The sequence below is a fragment of the Nestor notabilis genome, unplaced genomic scaffold, assembly GCF_000696875.1.
Source record: "Nestor notabilis isolate BGI_N333 unplaced genomic scaffold, ASM69687v1 scaffold10048, whole genome shotgun sequence".
Taxonomy (NCBI): Eukaryota; Metazoa; Chordata; class Aves; order Psittaciformes; family Psittacidae; genus Nestor; species Nestor notabilis.
The window spans coordinates 4,051-26,498 of NW_009939610.1; the positions used below are offsets into that span (position 1 = coordinate 4,051).

At 40.2% G+C, this 22,448-nt stretch overlaps 1 protein-coding gene across 1 annotated transcript in view; it reads left to right on the forward strand.

Moving 5' to 3' along the window:
* Positions 1 to 1,586: 1,586 nt before the first annotated feature.
* The window catches only part of LOC104409925 (roundabout homolog 2-like), a gene marked incomplete at its 5' end in the record, with an annotated part of 58,266 nt that continues 37,404 nt past the window's right edge, over positions 1,587 to 22,448 (forward strand). Inside the window, 5 exons of the mRNA XM_010019955.1 lie at positions 1,587 to 1,769; positions 10,868 to 10,910; positions 12,465 to 12,592; positions 17,220 to 17,501; positions 17,864 to 17,989. Coding sequence (XP_010018257.1) covers positions 1,587 to 1,769; positions 10,868 to 10,910; positions 12,465 to 12,592; positions 17,220 to 17,501; positions 17,864 to 17,989 — 762 coding nt within the window. The remainder of the gene's footprint in view (positions 1,770 to 10,867; positions 10,911 to 12,464; positions 12,593 to 17,219; positions 17,502 to 17,863; positions 17,990 to 22,448) is intronic.

Below are 22,448 nucleotides of genomic sequence, written 5' to 3' on the forward strand. Positions count from 1 at the left end.
TTCCGCAAAGAGGTGTCCGTGCAAATAAACGGGAAGTGTCAGACTTCTCACATCTGCTTTAGCCAAGGACCTTGTTTATTTGCTTTAGGCTGAAGCCAGTGTGCTGACAGAGGGGCTCTTCTGTTGAAAGAAGTAAGTGGTGAATTTAACCATTGCTGAGTTATAGAAGAGGAATATGGACATTTTTACAGCAAGGCGTAACGCTACAATACTTTAATTTCAGGAATGACCGTTTGGGTGTTTCATTGCCATACTCTACTACGTTTAGTTGTGTGTGATAGACTGTCAGGATTGAGAACCATCGTATCTGCAACTTTTTTGTCTCAGTAGAGTGGCTACTCTTGCAGTTCTTCAACATGCACGCAGGCATCTGATAATACTGCAGCACATTTCAAGGGCTGAGTTATGTACGTGCTTTTGCTGGAAATAAGGGCTAGTTCTTTCACCAGTTTCAAAACTACAGATGTAGGCAGCTTATATCAAATGTACGTATAATCACTGTTCATGTTTTGCAGAAAAAGGTTTTCCTCATTTCCTAATTTTAAACCTAACCATTTTTGACAAGGGAAGGTTTGCAGTAGTCAAATAATGGCCCTGGGACTAGATGCTTTAGCATTTCCTGAATTTCCATTCACGTTTTTTAGGAGCATTTGTTTTCAAGCCAGAGACCAAGCTTTTCCTTTTAGAAAAGTTCCCTTTTAGAGAAAGAGGGGAGAAAACCCACCGGGAGCATCTACTGAAATGTACAGTTTTATAATGTAATATACGGAGTTTAAAGTCCTATGCAGTAATTGTTTTATGCGTGTCACTTTAATTGGTATTCCATGTCATAATTGTTTCTTACAGGTTGATGTTTAGAACTTTTCATGCATAGTCTAGGTGAAAAAAATAGCAGCTGTTGCTGTGGTTATTTAGGGCTTACAGTTAAGTACATGATTTTCTGCTTTGTGCCAATGCTGGTGCACTTAAGATTTGTATGGATTGTTTTCCTCATGAAATAATTGCTGGAAAATGCATCTCTGCCTCAGTTGAAAATACATATATTTTGTTATTTGTTTTTAATTTGGAAGCTTCAGCATGCTGCAAAACCAAATGAGTTAAGTAAGAACTTTTGGCATGCTGACAACAATGCGAGAAGGAACTGTCTTTTGATATTGCAGCATATTTTGTATTTGGGTTTCTCATTTTGAAATAGCTGTTCATTGATTGCTTGGTTTATTTTTTTATTTGTTGCCCATGATCCATTTTCTCATCATTATATTCTGCCTATAATTATGTAAAAACAAACCAACAAACATGTACGTTGTTAAAAAACCCACTCTGGACTGTCATCTCTTAGATTACTTAGGAGAGTGCTATAGAGCTATCTTTTCAACTATATGCTTGCAAAATCACAGTGGATTTACTTTCTAGAAACACTGGTTTTCCAGGTGCATATAGGTACTCATTAAAGATCTCCTACTATGGATAATTCTTTTGAGGTGCATTACTGTTGGGTTTTTGGGTTTCTTTATGTTCGTTTGCAGTGCTCTGTTCCTATTACAGAATCCCTAACAACAACGTTCTGTCGCATTTCTTTTGTGCAGGAGGTCGTAACGAAGTTGTCATCACTGAAAATAACAACAGCATAACTGAACAAATCACTGACGTTGTCAAACAGCCTGCCTTTATAGCTGGCATCGGTGGTGCCTGTTGGGTAATTCTGATGGGGTTCAGCATCTGGCTGTACTGGCGCAGAAAGAAGAGGAAGGGGCTCAGCAATTACGCTGGTAAGAACAGTAGCTGTTTATTGCCATCTCATCAGGTTCTATCGTGAACAAGACAGGTGCTGTTAAACCTACTTTAAAAAACATGTTGAACTCACTTAAAGGTGGCCTGGGTGAATTTTGAATGCTTGTTTTAAATGTATGCTGTGAAAATGCTGGTGTATGAGAAGCTTTAAATGCATTGCTCGGTACCACATTTCATCATTATCATAAGACAGTCTTTATTTTTACATCTCCAGCACATCTCCTCTGCAAAGAGGATTAACTGTTCCTCTTGCTTCCTGCTCAGAAGGCACTCTGTTAGCAGTCTGGCTCCATTTATGTGCTCAAATGTGAATTAGACTAGACCCTCGTAAGTAAGGTTAGAAAGCGTATTTGGCCGTCTTCTTCATTCCCATGCATTTCCATGTCTTTGAAGCTATGTGCATGGGAAAATAATGGAGGTACTTAATTAGTGACTCCATACGTATACCTGGAGGAGAAGAGAGTGATGAATTAGACAGAGAAGTGTGGTCAAAATTTACCTATGGCAGAAGCTTTAAAAAGTGTTGTCTTGGAGGTAGAACACCTCGGAATGCCCTCACGGTGTGATCCCTCTTGGACCAAATGTGCTGTTCCAGCTACAAATTAGTTTTTGAAAACCATGTATTTATGGGTTTGATTTATGAATAAATATTTCATATTTATTTATGAAAACTATATATTTTAAAAATAAATACATTTGACAATTGAAAGTATTTTCTTCTTCCCCAGCCTGTTTTTGTGTATTATTCTGTGCTTCGAGAGTCTTACAGATTTTTTAGGAAGTCAGGTGAATTCCTGTAAAATGGGTAACTCTGAACCCTAATTTAACACCACAAAGCTGTTCTTCAAATATCGGGGTTGGTTCTCTTGTAGAGAAATTTCCTTTTTAAGCAAGATTAGCACAGTTGAGGGCACAGTGTATTTAATGTTGACATGTATCACACTCAAGTTACACAAGTACTCTTCTATTTACAAGTTATCACATGCAAAACCAAGGACTCAGGTTCCCTAAGTGGATGAGCACCTGTAACAACTTGCCAAAACCCCAAAGTTCATTCCCTCCTCTCAGCCAAACAGTCCTATGCCTACTTAGCTTTAGCCATCATCAGCCTTATTGATGTCCAGACTAGGCTCACTAAACCAAATAGAAACTCTTCTATGCTCTTTTTCAATCCTTCCCACTGGATTAGTCTTCCCTTGGCTTAGTGAAACAAGGCAGCCCAAGAAGAAATCAGATGAGCAGTGGAAGCAGAGGGAGAAGAGACCCTTTCAGTGGCTCTTGGGCTGACTTTGATTTTGTGGAACCTCACCTTGCATCGCCATGTGGCCTGTGTCATTTGTAGGTTATGCTTTTTGCTGAGGCGTTTTCTGATTTCCTTTAGCAGCGATGACTTTTACTGTCTGAGAGGTGGGGTGCTCTTAATTGAGAAACTAATATATATCACAGCCACCCACCCATGTGTTTCTATGAAGTATCAGTCTAGATCCCGAGGTATTTCATATGGAGAGATAGCTATACTGTTACTGCTCTTAGGGAACAGTCCCATGGATAAACTGTGGACACAAACTAAGACTACTCTGTCTTTTTTTTTAAAGCAGGATTATTAGCCCATTGTGTGGGTTGGCATGGTGGGAGGTGGGAGGGCACAGAGATTGAGAGCAAAGTCTTGTATACTTTAAAATGCAGAGCTGTAAATAATTATAATAGTCATTATAAACAGTGTGTCTCCTGCGACTCATTGCTTCTCGTAGTGTTTGCTGCATCTAAGTGTGATGTGACCATTGCATCATGCCATGGAATTCTCATCGTTACAATTATGAAATAGTGTATGCTTTCAGCAAGGGAAGTTGATAACAGATCATGCTTCAGAATTCATCCTAATGTTTACAATTTGGAGAACAGCATGGCCACACATAAAATCTTCAAATATGACTGTCAAAATTCACCCCTCACTTTTCCAACCATCATTTCTCATTGGCTGTTGGCTGGTTAGTGCTTTAAGCTCAACTGTTATGTCCTGCTTATGATATTCAGTCACATCTGAGTAAATTCCAGAGGAAACTCGTGCCCTGCTATTAGCGCTTATTATCAGGGTGTGTAACTCACAATGTGTTTGCTTTCTTGTTTTGCAGTTCAGTCCTTCACCTTCACCCCTGCAGGTACTGTCCATTAGTCTGTCTCTTACCTCACCAACACGTCATCGCAAACATTAACGATGTGTTCACAAACATGTGAGAGATGCAGAATTAAAACCAGATACAAGGAGAAATACTTGTGCTGCCTATCCACGATAAGAATGTAGCATTCATTCTCCTAGTGATTCCAGGGGAACATAAACTCTATCACCATTAATGTCTCTGTCGTTATAATTCTGCATACTGCTTACTCATCTAACTCCTCAAAATAATGCAGTTTTGAAAGTAATTTGCAGGACAGGATGCGTGAATTAACATAAAAAGCATTAGTTGTATATAACTGAATTTTTATTTTAAAGCTTAAAAAGATTATCTCAAACATTTTTGAAGATCAAACTGGAGAAATGGAACTTTCTCTCCCCTTCAGCTGTTAGTTGTGCATAAGCTGACCTTACTGTGAGGTGTTAAAATCTTCAATCAGTCTAATGATTAACCTATGCACGCCTTGCTTTTACAGTGTTTTTGAAATGGAAGCATTTGCTTTTTTTCTGCCCATCCAATTCAGATTGCTGATATCCTAGTTTTCATATCTTTAATAAATGTGGCATATGGTAGACCATTATCATAAGCATGATTAAAGATATGTGAAGAATAAACGAAATGTGGCTGAAACAGCAGGTTGCAAACATCTTAGTCAACATACGGATAGCCAAGAAAAATAACGTGTACAATTAATAGTAATAATTAATGCAAATAATTAAGCTTCTGCTCTCATACCTAAGCTCAAGATTGAAAACTCAAAAATAATTACATCTCAGTGTAAAAGGCTGATAAATCTCAGCATTGCCCAGCAGAAGTCTGTAAAGTTTTTTGCATATAGCTTGGCCACTTGGTGGCATTTACCAAAGCTGTTTCTTCTGTCCCCTCTGCCACCCATGGGATAGAGGCCAGTCTTCCTACTGCACTCCTGAACCAGCCTTCCTGCTCAGCTGGCTGCATTCTCGCTCTTGCTTGTATCTTCAGCCACAGCCTGAGTGTTTAGCTGAGCAGGAAAGAGCAGATGACTGTCGAGGCAGATAAGTCAAGGTGGTGGTGTCTGCTCCAGGGGCCTGTGACATCGTGAGGGAGAAGTGTCCTCATGGAGAAGCTCTGGGGTCTCAGGAGTTGCTACTCTAGCTTCCAGGCAGGTTTGTTCAAGTTAGTCTAAGCTGTGGTGCAGCACATCCTACCCTAAACAGTTTACTTGCTTTTCTCTGAGACACAACATGGGATTTTTTTCCAAAATGAAGTAATGCATCTTTGCATTTGGTTCCTTTGATCATGCTGAGGTCAGTTGTCAGTAACTGTGGTGAGGTTTTTCTTGGTGACATACCTTGGCATGACATGGGCTTGTGCTGGAGCCACAGTGACTGTGCATGATTCAGTGCACTTGATCCACATGTGCTGGGCAACTAGAATATGTCAGAGACACTGCCAAAAATGTGCTTTATAGAATTGTAAGAGCACATAGGTCTGTTTCCTGGCCTGTAACCATTTCTGGAGGCACCGAGAACCTGAGCCACCCAGGAGGCAAGTCCAGAAAAATATCAGTAATCTAAAAAACCAGTTGGTCTTATGGAAGAACATAGTCTGTAGTTTTTACCTTGACATTCAGAGTTCCCTAAGAAACGTTGCTAGTTCTCTAATATTTGAACTTTCCATTGGTAATATCATTTAGACCAGTATGTCTATGCTTGTGGAGGTTTGACAGTCCTCACGAGTGTATGTTGTTCCCTGTGAAGTTATGATTCATAAACAGTTCGGTTTCAGATCCAAATATTTATAGGCAGTGGTATGTAGCTTTCAGACTCTCATCAGAGACAGCTGTCAGTAAAGTTTTACTAAATATGTATTTATCCTAATATACTCCAATTTTAGAAGGTGCACAGTTTTTGTTCAGACATCTGCTTCCTTCAGAAAGTTGCAGAACGTGCAGATTTGACTCTGTAATAGAGAGAATCAAATGTATTAGTGTAACATTCATATACTTCCTATTTCAGGCACAAAACAAAAACTTGTGTTTTTTTCAGTTATTTCTGATGTAAATGGTTTTTGTTGTTTTTCTTCAGTTATATTTGCATATATGTAGAACTTAAAACACTAAAAATAGTTGTTTTAAAGTCTGGGTTTTGCAGTTGCGTAATTACTTGCAAAACATGTTCTTTTGGGTCATTTTCAGATTACGGGTGATTCACTGGGACTATTTTATTATTTCTGTTCTGTTATTAGGCTCCTAAGAGGTGTGACTGAAGTACTTTAACACACTCTGTAGGAGAAGAGCAAACAGCAAATACCACACAATTGGTAAAGATTTATGCCAGAGAAGAGTGAATTTAAATTCATTAAAGCTTTCTGTCTTTGGGAACATTTTCATAAGCACTGATCAGTTGCTCAGATGGTCACAAATAAAGTGACATTGAAAATCGTAGCTTCTTACTCATTTTCAGTAGTTACTGAGCCACAATTCTGCACAACACTATTTCTCCACTTCCCTTTCCCCCACCATGACTCACCAGGCACTGCTGGCAATTCCAGTACTACAAAACATATCATTTTTGACAATGTCTGTTAGATTACTGCTGGTAAGTAGTAGTGTCATGTGCAGCTCTGCAAGGAGTGTACATTTTCAGGACCATGATGTATTATCATCAAAACCAAATCTGGCACAGACACAATGAATATAACCGTTAGCCCTTTTCAGTTGTCTGAAAAGTGATAGCCGACCAATTCTCATGTAATAGGTTAATTATTTTGTTCCTGTAGTACAGTGATGGAACAGAATTTGTTCATTTTGTACTGGAAGTTGCAATTCTCTTTTCACAATTTGGTGTAAGGACTTGTACAACGAAGGCATGGAATCCATCGGTAGAAACAAGAGCAATTTCATTTATCTGCTTATCTTGCCTGCGCCCTCACACTCATTGTTGTGCCAGTACCCACTCACTTGAATACTCGGGTGTTTCAAGTGTTTAGCCCCTGAGTCATGCAAGGAAAGTAAAGACATATTTTCACTTTGAGTAGGCAAGCTTACATAGTGACTGGTGCTCCTTGGGATTAAAGATTCCATGAGACTGAGTAAACAAAGCCAAATTAAAAATAGAGAATTATGGAATGCTACACATCTTGTGTGCTGCTCCTGGAACTGTTAAAGAAGGATAAATTGTTTGACAGAATCATCCAAAACTAGACAGAAGATTTGATGGAATTTTTATATGCTGATTATCTGTTCTGAGCTAATGCGTATTAAAAGAGGATTAATCTACATTCGTATTTGAGGAACAGCTTATCAGAAAAAGGAACGAGGCTTGGCAGGCACCATTAAAGTTTTCATTTGCAGTAGGAAAATGTGGCCTACTGGAGATAGGCATGCAGAAAGCTTTCTAAAGCTTTCGAAAGCTTTCTTGCCTCAGAATGTCAACTTACTATATATTCGTATTTTTCCAGTTCTACCAGGCATGAGGATTAAGTTCACCCTTGTCAGATAATATTAGTAAATGGTTTGGGTACCTCCTTATATATTTAATAAAAAGCATGTGAAAAGCTCCTTAACGTATGCTGTTCTTCAGACAAACATATACAATATAATTTCCTTAAATATTTATGCATTTAAAATGCACTTTGGATTATATTTCTGCATTTTTACAGTCCTTGAAGTATAAGCTGGTGGGGATTCCTTCAAAATCTCTCTATGCAGAGGCTATTTTTTCATCTTCTTTTGAAAACCAATCTCATCCCTGCAGGTCTTCAGCCTTTCTAAGAACATATATCAGATGCAAAGACTGCTGAAAGAGCTTTTTTGCTTCCTCGGTGATAAAAAGCCAGGGAGATGGGTGGGTCAGGGATAGGGACATCCTTCCCTTCCTTCTCTTGCATTGCCCCTTGAAATTGCTCTTCTTTTTGAAGTGGAGACAGGATGAATAAAGCCAGCTGTCTGTGTGTTTTATTTTTGCAGTGACATCTACAAGCCTGCATTGCATTAAGCATGCTCCTATTCAGGCATTTAGACTTGTTTTGTAATTGCAGAAATCAAACTGCAGGCAAAACTCCTGACAAAACGTACGGCAGGAATGATAAACATAGTGCTTTTGTTGGCAGCCTGACCATATCTTCTGTTGTTAGCTGTCGTTCCTTTCACAATATTGATTCTAAAGGAAAGGCATCTTCTCTATCCTGCCTCAGGTAGCCCATTTATGGATGGCATCAGGAATATGATTTTTTTTTCTTTACCATCCTGCTATGCCCGCATTTCAAGAGGAATTTTGCCTAGTTTAGTTGATATTCTGGAGCCTTTTCCACCATGAATAGTAACTAAAATACTTTCTTGTTTATTTTCTCATGAAGATTATAACCACCCGTGCACTGGTACACAGGGTGGAGTGCAAGCAAAAGAGCCTGTATTCCTTCCCAGTTCCAGGCACATCATATAAGCCAAGCACAGGCTTATGCAGGAAAAACAATGTCACTGCAAGACAAGTTCTTTTTTTAATAAATTAAATTGAATCTTTCTTCTAGAAAGAGTGCTTATGTTGGGAGGGTGTAAGGTTATTTTATGTAGGAAAAAGCCAGGAAACAGTTACTACAACCAGTATACGCAGAAGTAAATGGTGTGATACCTATCTCATCTCAACATACTCATATGCCACAGCCAATCTGCAGCAATTACAGCTCTAGCAAAGAGGTTTCGATGACATGTCTTCCTGATATGTTTCTCTCAGCATACCTTGCAGTTTTTTCCATACCTCACTACACTGCAAATAAAAAGTGCCTGGCAAACACTGCTGCAATCTCATACTAGCTCCCCCATTTCAGCTTTATTTATAAAGGTACACAAGGGATATAAATATTTTGAAGGCCCACAAGTATTGATTTTTTTTCCCCCCATGGCATTAAATTCTCACACACCTGTATGTGCTATACAAGTAGTGACAATATTACTTTACTGTTATTTCTGGTAGATGATAGTTTAAACAACAGCATTAATCCCAAGAAGTTTTCAGGAAATACATTTTACTAGAACTCCCTTAAATCTGTAAACTTCATTTGTAAGGGTTGTTAGCAAATATACCTTTGTTTCTCACTTTCCCTATTTCTTGTCACTTTGACAAATGCAGAAAGCTGGAGAAATGGAGTGCTAAATTTGAAGGGGAGGAGGAGAAAGGAAGCAGCATCTAATGTGCTTTGACCAACACACTTTTAAACATAGCCAGACAGTACCCACCTCTTTGCATATTCACACGTGATATCCACAGCACCTCAGATTATTCATTTTTAAGCAACGAGAGGTACAGTCATTTGACAGCCTATTAGAAACAATGTGAGTGAAAGTAGCATCAGCTCTAAGATTAATTAGCTGCAATGTTTTACCATGTCTTGTTTTTCAAAGCAGACTTTTATTTAATACTTCCCATACTTTGCATTTTGATTTTCTTTTCATTAATTGGTTTGATTACATCCTTTCAAAATTCAGCTATTAACCATTTTGATGTGACATATGACTGCAGTGATTTTCTGATATTGATATTAGTCTGTTCTGCAGTGAAGGGTAATTAATCACCCTACCCAAGCAGTCTTCCAGCAGTGCTTCCACTGGGGCCAGTTTTGTCCCCTTTGCTTAATGTGAAATTATCCTAGGAGTTAATCAAGTGACAGGGATTCTATAGGGTATCAGAAGGATTATCCCAGTGGATTTATGTCGTTGCTAATTTTTTTAATGATCACAGCATTTCTATTGGCTGTAGTAATTTTGTCTGATTAGGATGGCGTATAATGCAAAACCTGATCTCGAATCAGTGTAGTTTGTTTGGTCTAATATTTGGAAAACCTTGCAAATACTCTGGGAGCTATAATTTAATGATTGGAATGTCTGTATGTTACAAAGGCAAATAGTATTTCCTAACCGAAGCCAATTTGAAATTAAACTGGCCATGGACACTTCCATTCCTCTCTGAAATTCAAACCCTCATCTTGTCAGTGGCCTGTAAGGCTGCAGGTATCCAGAACACTGATATAATTTAATAGTCTGCCTTATCTATGCCTGACAATAAATAATGGGATATTGCCACTGAGAATGAGAGTAGTCTGTTGGCCTTGATTCAAAATATTTGCCAGTGCTTCAAAAAGGAGCATCCAGTGTTGTCAATTAGCATCTCGCCAGTAATGTGGGTTTACCTATATTGCCCCGAAATGTAATCCTGTTAATATGAAAGATAAGGGATAGGCTGGTTTTTGTCAAACACCGTGAATGGGGCCATAAAAACAATTGTCTCCCTCTGAATATGTCCTTGGCAAGACTGGAACCACATTTTGTTCCCAGTGATACTGGCGTGTATGCATTTATGTGTGGATGCTGGTTCTTATACTGTACTTCTAATGGAAACAGTGCAGCTCTGTGCTTTTTCTCACCCCTTCAGCTCCAATAGAGCTGCCACCTCTTTGTATTTGTCCTGGGAAATGGCATATTTGTGTGGTGACATTATATTACTGCATTACGACACGATATTAACTCGGTGGTGCAATGTCATTATGTACTGAAGAAAAGCATGCCAAGAAAACAATTTCATCACATGGCTCAGTCTTGCAAAGCAAAGTCATATGAAGGGGCCTGTGGTAAATTCAGGCCTTTTGCCCAGGCGACAGGTTTGCCTTGCAGGCTACAGAGCAAATTGATGTTAATCAATAACGTGCAGTGAAATCCAAAACAAATTGTAACCCTCATGTGTTTGATGCTTTTCTCACCATTTCTGTACTGTATTATGTGAGGATGCCAAGAGGCCTCTGATCTTGGACGCTGAGCAGTTTGAATTGTTACTTTTAATTATTACTAATTAATTTTTCCCTGTCTTATATGTGTGTGCGTGTGTGTGTGTACGTTTGTTTGTTTTGTGTTTCCAACCAAAACACAGTCACTTTCCAAAGAGGAGATGGAGGACTAATGAGCAATGGAAGGTATGTTGCTTTGTATAAGGGTTTTTCCATCGTGTTAATTGTTAAAATTAGGCATCTGAAAAATGCTATAGGTGATGCACTTGGGTCATAACCCATTGGGAAGACTGACAACGCTAGGAGGAGTTCAGTAGCTTACCACAGGGTTTAATGACCTGTCTGCTGTGCACTTTGGAGGAATCAAGCCCAGATGTTTCATATCTCCCTGATGCCCTGGAAGCAATGAGTAGTAAATATCAGAAGGAATGTGTTCATTTGTTACTGGGATGTTTATTGCATTAATTAGACATTAGCAGATGAAGTTGCTGTTGTTTAAGACTCCTTATTGGCTCCCCTTAAATTGCTGTGAGTGAACAATTACACTTAATCGATCACAAAATAAATGATTCATGGATGATGAATAGGCTGTAGATTGATAGGACTGGATTCCACAACTTTGGCTACTCAATTGAAATTGATAAAAGCTGATAACAGGCCCATATATCCTCATCTATTTTCCCTTTGCCAATATGGAGATTGTAATTAGGCCCTGGTAATAACTTCCAATCTCCCATTTAATCAATATTTTAGCAAAAAGAGATTAGGCCTAATGAGAGCGAGTAGATGTGGCAAGAAGGCGGATGGGTCGTCTTATTGCCGTTGCCATAGAAACCGATGTTTCTCTTAGGGATCATACCAGGCAGGGGTCTATAACGTACAATGATCAGAGATGTTGCTCCGACTTCATGAGTGCATTAATAACCTGGAAAAGCTGCAGAAGTGTGGACGGGGTTTGTTTTCATTTAGGGGAAGGGGATATCTGCAGGAAACGATTTGTTTTCCGTGTTAAATACAAATACAAACACTCCACCTGCCCTGCTAAATTTCTGGCTGTTTATCCTGGAGTGAGCAGGACATGGTGCCTTATGGCCCAAGTCTCTTTCAACATACTCGCTGTTTAATACTGCTCTCAAAGCTGGGAATTACAGGGATATAAATGCCGTGCAGTAGTGGCACTTAAAGAGAGCTGTGGATTTTCCATTTATCCTACTCAAACCTGCTTGCCTCTAAACTACCCAAGAGTGCTCAAAGAAACAGTTGCCAGCCTGTAGATGACAGGCATGCATTTGGGATGCAAGGGAAGGAAGAAATAGTAGCCCAAAGTCCTGGAAATGGCTGATATGGAGCAATCAGTTTGAGTGATGGCTCCCTTGAGGTGATAATTTATCATGCAGCCCTGGTGTAGGATCCCATGATGGTGCTGCCTAACCCCTGTTTCACATAGACAACTGAGTTCATTTGGATTCTGGCAGAATCACAACGGATGCCTAGTCCCACTTCTGCTGACAAAGTTGATTTGTATATAACCTTAATTAACTGCTCAAGGTCTTTAAATCATCAAAGGCTGCACAATTTTAATTTGAAAGAAATGAAAGTCTCCTAAACTGTTTGTTACCCACAGTGTTAGGAGAACAGTGATACAGCCTCTTCTATCACTAGTTGTCTCATAGATATTTTAATTTTGTAAGTGTATCTGTATATATCTGTATGTATATCTTTTTTTCTGTTCTGCTTCAGTCGACCAGGTCTGTTGAATGCAAGTGACCCCAGTTATCCTTGGCTTGCAGACTCTTGGCCTGCCACAAGTCTGCCAGTAAACAACAGCACTAGTGGACCCAATGATCTTGGCAATTTCGGTCGTGGAGGTAGGTTTCCTTTTATTAATTCACTGTATACTACACAATAGAATCATAGGATGGTTTGGGTTGAAGGGACCCTAAAGACCATCTAGTGCCAACCCCCCTGCCATGAGCAGGGACACCACACACTAAACTTTTTCCACTAGACCAGGTTGCTCCAAGCCCCTGTCCAACCCTTGAACACTTCTAGGGATGAGGCAGCCACAACTTCTCAGGACAGCCTGTTCCAATGTCTCACTACCCTCACAGTGAAGAATTCCTTCTTAATATCTAATAAAAATCTATCCTCTTTCAGCTTAAAGCCATTCCCCCTTGTCCTGTCACTACACGCCCTTGTAAAAAGTCCCTCTCCAGGTTTCTTGCACGCCTCCTTAAGGTATCAGAAGGCTCCTGGAGCCTTCTCTTCTCCTTCTGTTAGTTAACACCTATGGTAAACACTGTGTATTATTTTCATTGTTATAGTTATTTCTATGTTTGACTCATGATTTGATGTAAAATTGAGTTTAGAATGCTCATTTTGCTTTGCCTCTTTCTACTTCTTTAAAATGTAGGTCTAGTTTGTAACTTACCCCACAGTGGTGAGGCAGGGTCTCAAGAGAAATATATCTGTTGCTCAAACTCATTACCTCTTACGTGGAGAAGAGCAATCTGCTGTGCAGGGCCATGTAGCCAGGGATAGAGGATGGCCATAACAGCAGAGAACTCAGGGGACGCAGGAAGGATGTTCCTTCAGCAGAAGGACAGAAGAACATTGCTGCTATCAGCTTACCTATCCTCATCCTGAGGGACTACTCTCAATCTCAATCATAGTCCAAGAAGAAGACTTCAAAAGTCTTCAGAATCTTTCCTTCTTGTTGGAGGAAAAATATATAAAGGGGGGAAAACATTTAGATTTTTTAGGGGTTTATTTCCATTTTGAATTGAGAGAGACCCGTCGGGGAGATTGAGGTAGTGATTTATAATTAAGGTGATGAATCTTTAGAGGGGTTATTTTCTTTCCGACATTCTACTTAGATGGGAATTTCAAGATGTGTGATTGGGATTTCTAAAAGTGATAGTAATCTCCACATCTCTCTTACTTCCTTGGTTTCTGTGAGGTTATAGCACAGTTCTCCATAGTGGTATTCACAAGACTTCCTAATGTAAATGAGTGTAGAAGTATTTTTAAGCCATAAATAAGAAAACAAAAATCAAGACAACTTTATATATCAAAAATACATTAAAATGCAAAAAATCTATAAAACCGTCAAGTTGATAAATGTGAAAAGAATTCATGTCTGAAGTGTACCAGAATCTGCTTCTGAAAACCATCCCTCACATTGGTTATATGTTCCCATACAGAACTTCTTGCCTGTGGTTTGACTACCGTGGCTTCAAATTGCAGCAAAACACTCTAGATTTATTTTCCATATAAAAATGTTGTAAAGCTTGTCTTACAAAAGTATTTTAAAGTAAGCAAAACTTTCTAAACTATTGAGAAGGCAACTGAATATCTGCCAGCTTCTTTGTTGTGAATATCTTGAAAAGAAAACCCTTCAGTACTTTTCCATCTTCTCTTAAGCTCACATAATACAGAAATATTACCATTTTTACCATTTTCTTTTAGCATTTGGCTTTATGCATCTGAATTGGAAGCATGTCTTAAAGCTTTTGGCTTCAATGTGGATGAGGCATAGATCCAAATTTGTCCAAGTGATGCAACAGTTATATTTTGAAGTTCAGCAGCTTAATTCCACCCATGATCTTTACAGTTGAGCTCATACTTTTATTCTGGCTGGTTTGGGACCACTTATCCCTCTCTGTTTCAGCAGCTGAGTTTGGACACTTCTTTAAAGATGGATTACAAGTCAGATGTCATGTTAAACATGAATTAACTGCATAGGTAGAACTTGGGCCTTTTACTGATTAAAAGGTCTGTGAGAATATAAAAGGTCTCTAAGAATTTTGAAAACAGTAAGGTGGCAACCAGTCACTCTGGAGACTCAGAAACTGAGGCAGGCACTTCTAACATCGCCTTTAAGAGTGAAATATGTTGTGTCCTAGATAGGCGTTTGAGAGCAACACTGTGAGTAGGACGCATAGTTTAGGTTTGGAGATGCACATGGCCACAAAATGGTACTACATCTCCTGAGGGGGGAGGAAAGACCTTCCCCAAGGAGTCCTTCAGCATTATTTCATTTATTTCAAGAGTTACAAAACAAGGTGGATTTTGGAGAGTTTTTGGGAAAGCATCCAGTGGGAAATGTGCCTTCATCTTTGGTCTGAAATGTTCCGTGTGGGGTTTTTTGCTATGATGACATGGTGGGCAAATCACACTTGATTTTTACTAAGTGATTATGGCACTCTGTAAAATGGCACTTTAATAGTTCTTTGAGTGCTTAGTGTACACATCTCCTTGTGGTCAAAAAGGTAATCTGTGGTTGCACTGGAAATTCCCAGAAGGTCTGGAGGACCTCATCTTATTAGTAAGAATGACTGAAAATTCTTGCCTGGTGGGAAGCTATGCAACTTCCCTTTCAAGTGTTTGTACATGTATAGTTCTCCATTTTAAAATGACTCTGTAGAGATGGTACTTCTTCAGTTGCCTGGAATGTGCTCTAAAGATAGACCTATGTCTGAGTACTTGAGAGATGGGACATTTTGCTAATTTTCTCTTCTGTGAGTCTGCAAAGCCAACACAGACAGCTTGAGCTGGACTTTCTTCATTTTATACATCAAACAGAATTTATTTACTAAACTTCAATCCACTTTACTTTGACAAAACCAGTTGTGGAAAGTAAAACATTCCTTGTTTTGAATGAAATGCAGGGAAGATAGGACTGCACTTGTTTCTCACATCTCATGCTGTATTTGCACGTAGATGTTTCTCTGATTGTGTACTGCCCCTAGAAAGCACATTGGATGTGTGCAGATAGATAGTAATAACCCGATGAAATATGGCCTGTAGTTTGCATTCACTGTAATTATTATTTTATTTTTCACTTACATTTTATCTGCAGATAGAAGTTAATACTATTAAGGCATTTTAAATACTTGATTGTGTCCATTTCCCTGTTGTTGTTGTTGTCTGCAAAAACAGATCATAATGATAGACCCAAATTTAATATCTGTTTCTGTAGCCTCTCTACTGAGCACTTGTTATTGCCATATTTATTGTTAATATTATGTTGTTGCCCTGGGACTGCAGATGTTACTAGGATCCGTATTAAAATGTTTGTTATTGCACACATGAATGCAGTAGAAAATAGTACCAAGTTCTAAATGGTCATCCCAGGGAAAAACAAAACAACCCAAATCCCCTAAAAAACAGTGTGAGGGAGGCATGGTATCATATCTCATTGCTGGACAAGTCTTGAAACTGAGAGAAAAACTGTATTCTGTAACGTATAAAACTCATATCTGAGTCTGGAACTGAACCTAAACTCTTGTCTAGGTGCAAAAATCATCTTTTTCTCTCTGGAGCTTAAGGTATGTAAAATGCCTGTGATGCCTGGAATGGTATCTGAGCATCCTTGCTATAGGAGTACACATTTTCTCAAGTGTGATCTAAGAGCTGGAATCTGTATCTGCCATTCAGCAAGCAAATGGCATATAAATGATGTGTTTTTCTAATAAGTGAATTCCAAAATGGATTTAACTTTTCGGAGTTTAGATAAGTTGTAAGAATTGATCCATTTGATGTATTGACCTCAGAGACAGCAAGAAAAGGGTTATCTGCTGAGCTGTGGTTCTCCTTGGGACATCACGCCAGTCATCATTAGATTCTTCACACTTCACTAATCTCAGCTTCTAAATCTAGTATTCCACCAGCAAAGGTCACTACAATGTTTAGTAAGGAGAGAGATTGCCAATCTAACTGATTAAAGGTACAAATTGCAGTGTGTGATAGGATTCAAAAGATGTAGGAAAGTCAACAGATACTTAGTTAAATATGCTGTACTATTTTTCAGGTAAATGTACTGGAGTACTTGAGCAAGCTGTTCTCCATTATCGACACTGCTTTGCCATTTAAAGAGACTAATCACTTAAATCCCTTCAAAATAACAGATTTTCTTACACGTAATGGGAACAACTTGGCTTTGTCAGGTTTTTCTTCTGTGGAAAAGGAGAAACATACTAGCTAATGTCAAAAAGAAAATGAGATAAACTGGTGCATAAAACTTCAAGGAAGTCAAGGTGATGGCCTTAAAAAATCACTTTGAGAGCTTTGGCATCCATTTAACAGTTTTGCTACATATTTACTGGGAGAGTTTTCTCCGTAGTTTGTAGATTCACTCCTTTCATCATTTTCCTGAAGCCCAGACAGTTTCATTGCTTCTGACATAGAGTGAACAATTGAAAACATTCTTCAGTAGAGAAATATTCCAAACTTCCTTTCCACAGTTGAAGGTATGGAAAAAGAAAGAAAAAGATGGTTTTAGGCAGTGAGACGTGAAGGACAAGTGGTAGGCTTGTCACAGATGCTGATAGTTTGGCGATGGTTGTACATCATCTTCCCTTCGTTGGCTCATGGACCTGTCTCAGCTGAAATGCAAACGTGCAAAATGACACATTTATTTTTCATCCTAAACCTTGATACTTTCAGGCTTCCTGTGCCTCAGTGATTTGTTTTGTTCCCCTATGTTCACCACAGATGTGCTGCCACCAGTGCCAGGGCAAGGAGATAAAACCGCTACTATGCTTTCTGATGGAGCCATTTACAGCAGCATTGACTTCACCACGAAAACTAGTTACAACAGTTCCAGCCAAATAACGCAAGCTACGCCATATGCCACCACCCAGATACTGCATTCCAACAGCATTCATGAGCTGGCTGTCGACTTACCTGATCCTCAGTGGAAGAGCTCAATTCAGCAAAAAAATGACCTGATGGGATTCGGTTACTCTCTCCCAGAGCAAGGCAAAGGCAACAATGGTAATTACAGCTCATGTTTTCCAGAGCCCTTATAGATGCATCTATGCATGAATTAGAAAGTTCTTTTTAGTATGTGAGATGCTGTTCATATTTACCATAACTAATGCTTACATGCCTTGCATGCGTGCTGAACCTCACCACCATCACAAAGTATATCGTTCTGTGCTTTTAACTCTCTCTGTCCTGTGCTAATCACCAAGCCATCTGCCTTCCAGTAGGCTAGGACAGGTATACACTTAAAAGAAAATGAATTAAAACTTGCTGCCCCGCCGCATCTGACTTGCTAACTGCATGTGTTGCATGTGCTTGTGCTGTCAACTAATCACACGATGCCACTGTGACCTTTGCTGTTTAACCCTTAGCCTTGCTTTACATCCCTGACTACCGCGTGGCTGAGGGATTGGCTAATAGATTGCCACACAACCAGTCACAGGATTTCAGCACCACCAGCTCCCACAACAGCTCTGAAAGGAGTGGCAGCCTCTCAGGTTGGTTCCACCACCATGGGTGGGTGAGGGACGGAGGGGTCTCGGTCAGCAGCTCGCCAGGGAGGTGGAAAACCTCTCACGTGCGCTTTGCGGATAGGAGCGAGGGCAGCCGCCCACCGGAACATCACCAAGTGGTGTCACGTTGGCCTCTACGGAAAAAGAAAGCCTTTTGCAAAACCTATTTGGAGATAATTGGAGAATCCTCACACCCACTGCTTGTTTGTGCAGCTGCATTCCTTGCCTTGTCACATCCCTTCCCTGACAGTACAGTTCACGGAGCAACTCTATTTCCACATCAATCCTCACTTTATAGATCTCTCCACACTGAACTGCATAAGGAGACGAATATTTTTGTTGAGTTGTTAACAGATTCCCCACTCCCACGAGCTGTTTCTAAAATGCTGGTTTTCAGCGAAGCAGCTCAGAAATAAATGTAGGGCCCTGCAAGATGAGTGGGGTTTCAAAAATTGTGCCAAGTCTGCATAGAAACCAAGTGTAAATTTTATGTGTGTGCCGCGTGTTGCATTGGAAACGTGACACATTCTCATTAGATGAAAATGATTGTGATACACGTGGTTTTGTATTATATTTAGACACACCTTTTTCTTCCTTTCTTTGGTTTTGCTTACTTCTTGCTTATGTATAACTATGTCAAATTTTGTTTTCAAGACAAAACCTGAAAAGCCAGCACTAAAAATGCAAGTCTGCTATTTCATTTAAGTGAAATATGAGATTGCTGAAGTGACTTAAATTTCAAATTCATACTATACCTGTAGCCCTCTGAATTTCCACTCTAAGTTGGAGCAATCCTAACCGTAACAGATCAGCCCTAGAAATGGCTTCTTTATGTCAATTTAAATGACTGTTCAAATTGAACGTTGAGATTAGAGGCCTATAATCATTGACCCATAACTCAAATAGCCAAATGTGTTTGCAGGTCTTGTGTTCTCATAGGGAATATTAGCTGATTTGAGTGAGATCAAAAAATAGGTTTGTGGCATTGACGGAGAGGTATCTGGGAGCTCAGTTCCTATAGTTTTTCAAGGAAGGTTCTTGTTCCTTGTATGTGAGATGTATTGGCAAGTAGCTTAGGAAATTGGCTTGCTCCTCTGACTGCATGGATATGCAAAAATTGATATGCTGAGGTACGTATGTACCAGTTATCAGAGGGCAGTATCACACTTTAGATGTGTTGACAGCTACAGCTGCCTAAGAATTTTCCCAGAAAATACAGAGTTTCGTTGGAAAATATCAGTTGATCAAAAGCTGGACTTTGAACCAGTACTTCAAGGGAAACATAATATTTTGTGTAGTGTTTTCAGTTTGAAGTAAATTTTCTGACAACACATGGAAACTTCAGGTTAGCCAGTCTTTCTATGGCCAGGGCGCTCCTGTTGTGATCAAAGCAGCTCACATCTGGATGCCCCAATGCTCAGATGAGTGTCAGCCTATTGAACTGCAGAGTCAGTATTTTGCTCTCCCTTGCCCGCTAATTATGTCTTTAATACAGGCTAATTATGTCTGTAATATGTGAGAAACTGGGGGAGAGCTTCAAGTGTTCTGACAACTAGAGCATCACTGGAGTCAGAGACCAGCTTTGATTATGTAGTCCCCATCAGGGTGAAGGGATTGTTCTCTCTCTTCCTTTGTTAGTACCTTAAGTACTACTTATTATGCCGACTAAGTTTCTCTCTCTCTCTCAAATGAATATAATGAGAAATCCTATCCCACTGTGGAATGGAAAATAGCTAAAAAATCAACTGCTTTGTGAGGCAGGGAAATTTTGTGGCTGTACTTTGCACAGCTCCCAGCTTATGTCAGTGCTATGATCTTCAGCCCGACTGGCAGATTCTTTTTCCAGGACCTGATTCATCTAGAGATTTAAAGAACATAATTGAATTTCAGTGTGAGGAGACATTGAAACATCAAGCATCATTGCTATGGGGAGACGGAGACATTGAAACATCAAGCATCATTGCTATGGGGAGACGGAGACATTGAAACATCAAGCATCATTGCTATGGGGAGACGAAGACATTGAAACATCAAGCATCATTGCTGTGGGGAGACAGAGGCATTGAAACATCAAGCTTCATTGCTGTGGGGAGACAGAGGCATTGAAACATCAAGCTTCATTGCTGTGGGGAGACAGGGCTTCGGTGCAAGTTTTCAAACACACATCAGGCTTTATGTATTAGGTTCCACTAGTCTGGCAGTGGAGTAGCTTTGCCCATGGCACAGAAGAGAAATCTCCTGCCCAAGCGTACCGTGTAGGCTGCTTTCTCTATCAGTAATGACCTTGGAGTTCCTTTCTTTTATCTCTTCATCTAAACAGTTCCTCAGCTCCCTCTTTCACTCTTTCTGATAGCTCTGTTGTCTTTGACCTTTCCCTCCAAAACCTCCCAAATCCAAGTGTCTGCATACTAGTTCTCCACACATCCAAGCTCCGTTTGACCCATCTCCTGAGATTACCAAGACACTACACTGCCAAAATCTTCCTCTGCACCTCAACTGACCTCTGCATTTCTCGTGAGTTTTCCTAGTTTAAATGCCCCTGCGACACACGTGCACACACTCTTATGCACGTGCTTTCCTCCCAAAGCAGCCCTACCTGCCTTACCTCTTGCTGTCTCTTACTCTTGCTGGCGGGTCGGTGGGAGTGTGATATAGTCAACCTGCCAGGCCTCCCCATACTTGTACTTCAGCCATCGTCCTCCATACCAGAGAGGCTTTAACCACTTGGCTTTCTTAATTGCAGCACGTTTCACATTCATGAATAACCTGGGCAATAGTGTCCATTGTTAAGTCCACCCCTCGATCACGAGCCCATCTATATGTTACATCTCTGCCCTGATGGCCTGAGGTGTCATGGGCCCACCGAGCTAGAAATAATTCACCCTTATGTTGCCAATCTAAGTCCATCTGAGCCACCTCAATCTTAGCAGCTCTATCCACTTGTTGGTTGTTCTGGTGTTCCTCAGTGGCGCGACTCTTGGGAACATGCACATCTATGTGGCGTACCTTTACTGCCAGGTTCTGCATCCGGGCAGCAATATCTTGCCACAGTGCAGCAGCCCAGATGGGTTTGCCTCTGCGTTGCCAGTTGCTCTGCTTCCATTGCTGCAACCACCCCCACAGGGCATTTGCCACCATCCATGAGTCAGTAGAGAGATATCATTCCTTATTCCATGGACCAATCCCTGTAAAGTTGCTGAATTCATCCAGTCCATGATGACTTCTAGAATTCCTGGACGACTGGGATTTCCTGTTTGAGTTTGTTGTGTAATTTTACAAAATTCCTCTATATCCTGCAAATTACACTTAGCATACTCCCTTTGTACTGTTCTGTGACCCAGTTTCTAACTCTGCTTTCTGCCATACCTGTGCTTTGAAAGCTTCGTTTTCCCTCCAGAAGGTTAATTCATTTATTATTTATTTATTATTCACAGCCACCATTGCTGGGGTTCCTTTTCTGTTGATGAAAATGTTCTTTCCCTTCTCAAGAATGCTTCCCTTTCTGCCAGGCTACAAAAAGGAGAAAAGAACCAGTCTTGCATCCTAATAGGTGCAATATCAGCTCAGTTCACACATTGTGAATGACAGGATCTTGGCTGGACTTAACTCTGAATACTCCAAGACAAGGAAGGAAGAGCTCTGGTCTAGAATTGTGTAGTAGAAAGCAAAGTCTTGTTTGCAGTGTGCTGCCAGCCAGGCTGATTAGAAACCTTGCTGGACTCATTGTATGTCCATAGCAGCCAGAACAGGGGGTGATAAGAGAAGACTTGGTTACTTCTGAATCACAGAATCACCTTGTTCTTCCCTCTCTGTTCCAATTTTGGTCCAGCTGACATCTGGAGATAACAGAAGAAAGCCACTGTCTCTCAGATGAAAAGTACTGTGACACGATTCTATCTGCTGCTGGAATTGCACCTCCTTTTGTATGTCTCTGTGGCATGGCTAGAGCCATGGCACAAGGTGTGCTGCCTGCCAATGCACACCGTGTCACCCTGCTTGTTAAGTCAGTTGTGGCTTTTTTGATTCATTGCTGTTGAGAACTTTTTGCATAGGTTTTTTGGGCCGATCCTTATAAATCAGCAAGAGATGTTAGTGGGTAAGATGGATTAGACTGTGCTTTCTGCAACAGGCAAGTGATGAGTGACTGCCAGCTGGGTACCCCACTGAAAAAGCATATGACAGACCATTCTTCCAGCTGAAAATACAGAGGCTTTAAAACCACAACAAAATGGCAGTAAAGCCAAGGGATTCAAAATCTTGTGCCATTCTTTCTCCTAATGAATTCCTGACAAGGAAAAGGAGTCAGGGCAAAATGAAAGAACTGAAACAGGTGGGATGAGAGCTTTCTCTGTAAGATCACTTTCCCACAAATGGAAGTGTCTCAACGGGAGAAGTGGGTACAAGGATGCTAAGAGACGAGAAGAGGGCTTAAGCAAAATGCATT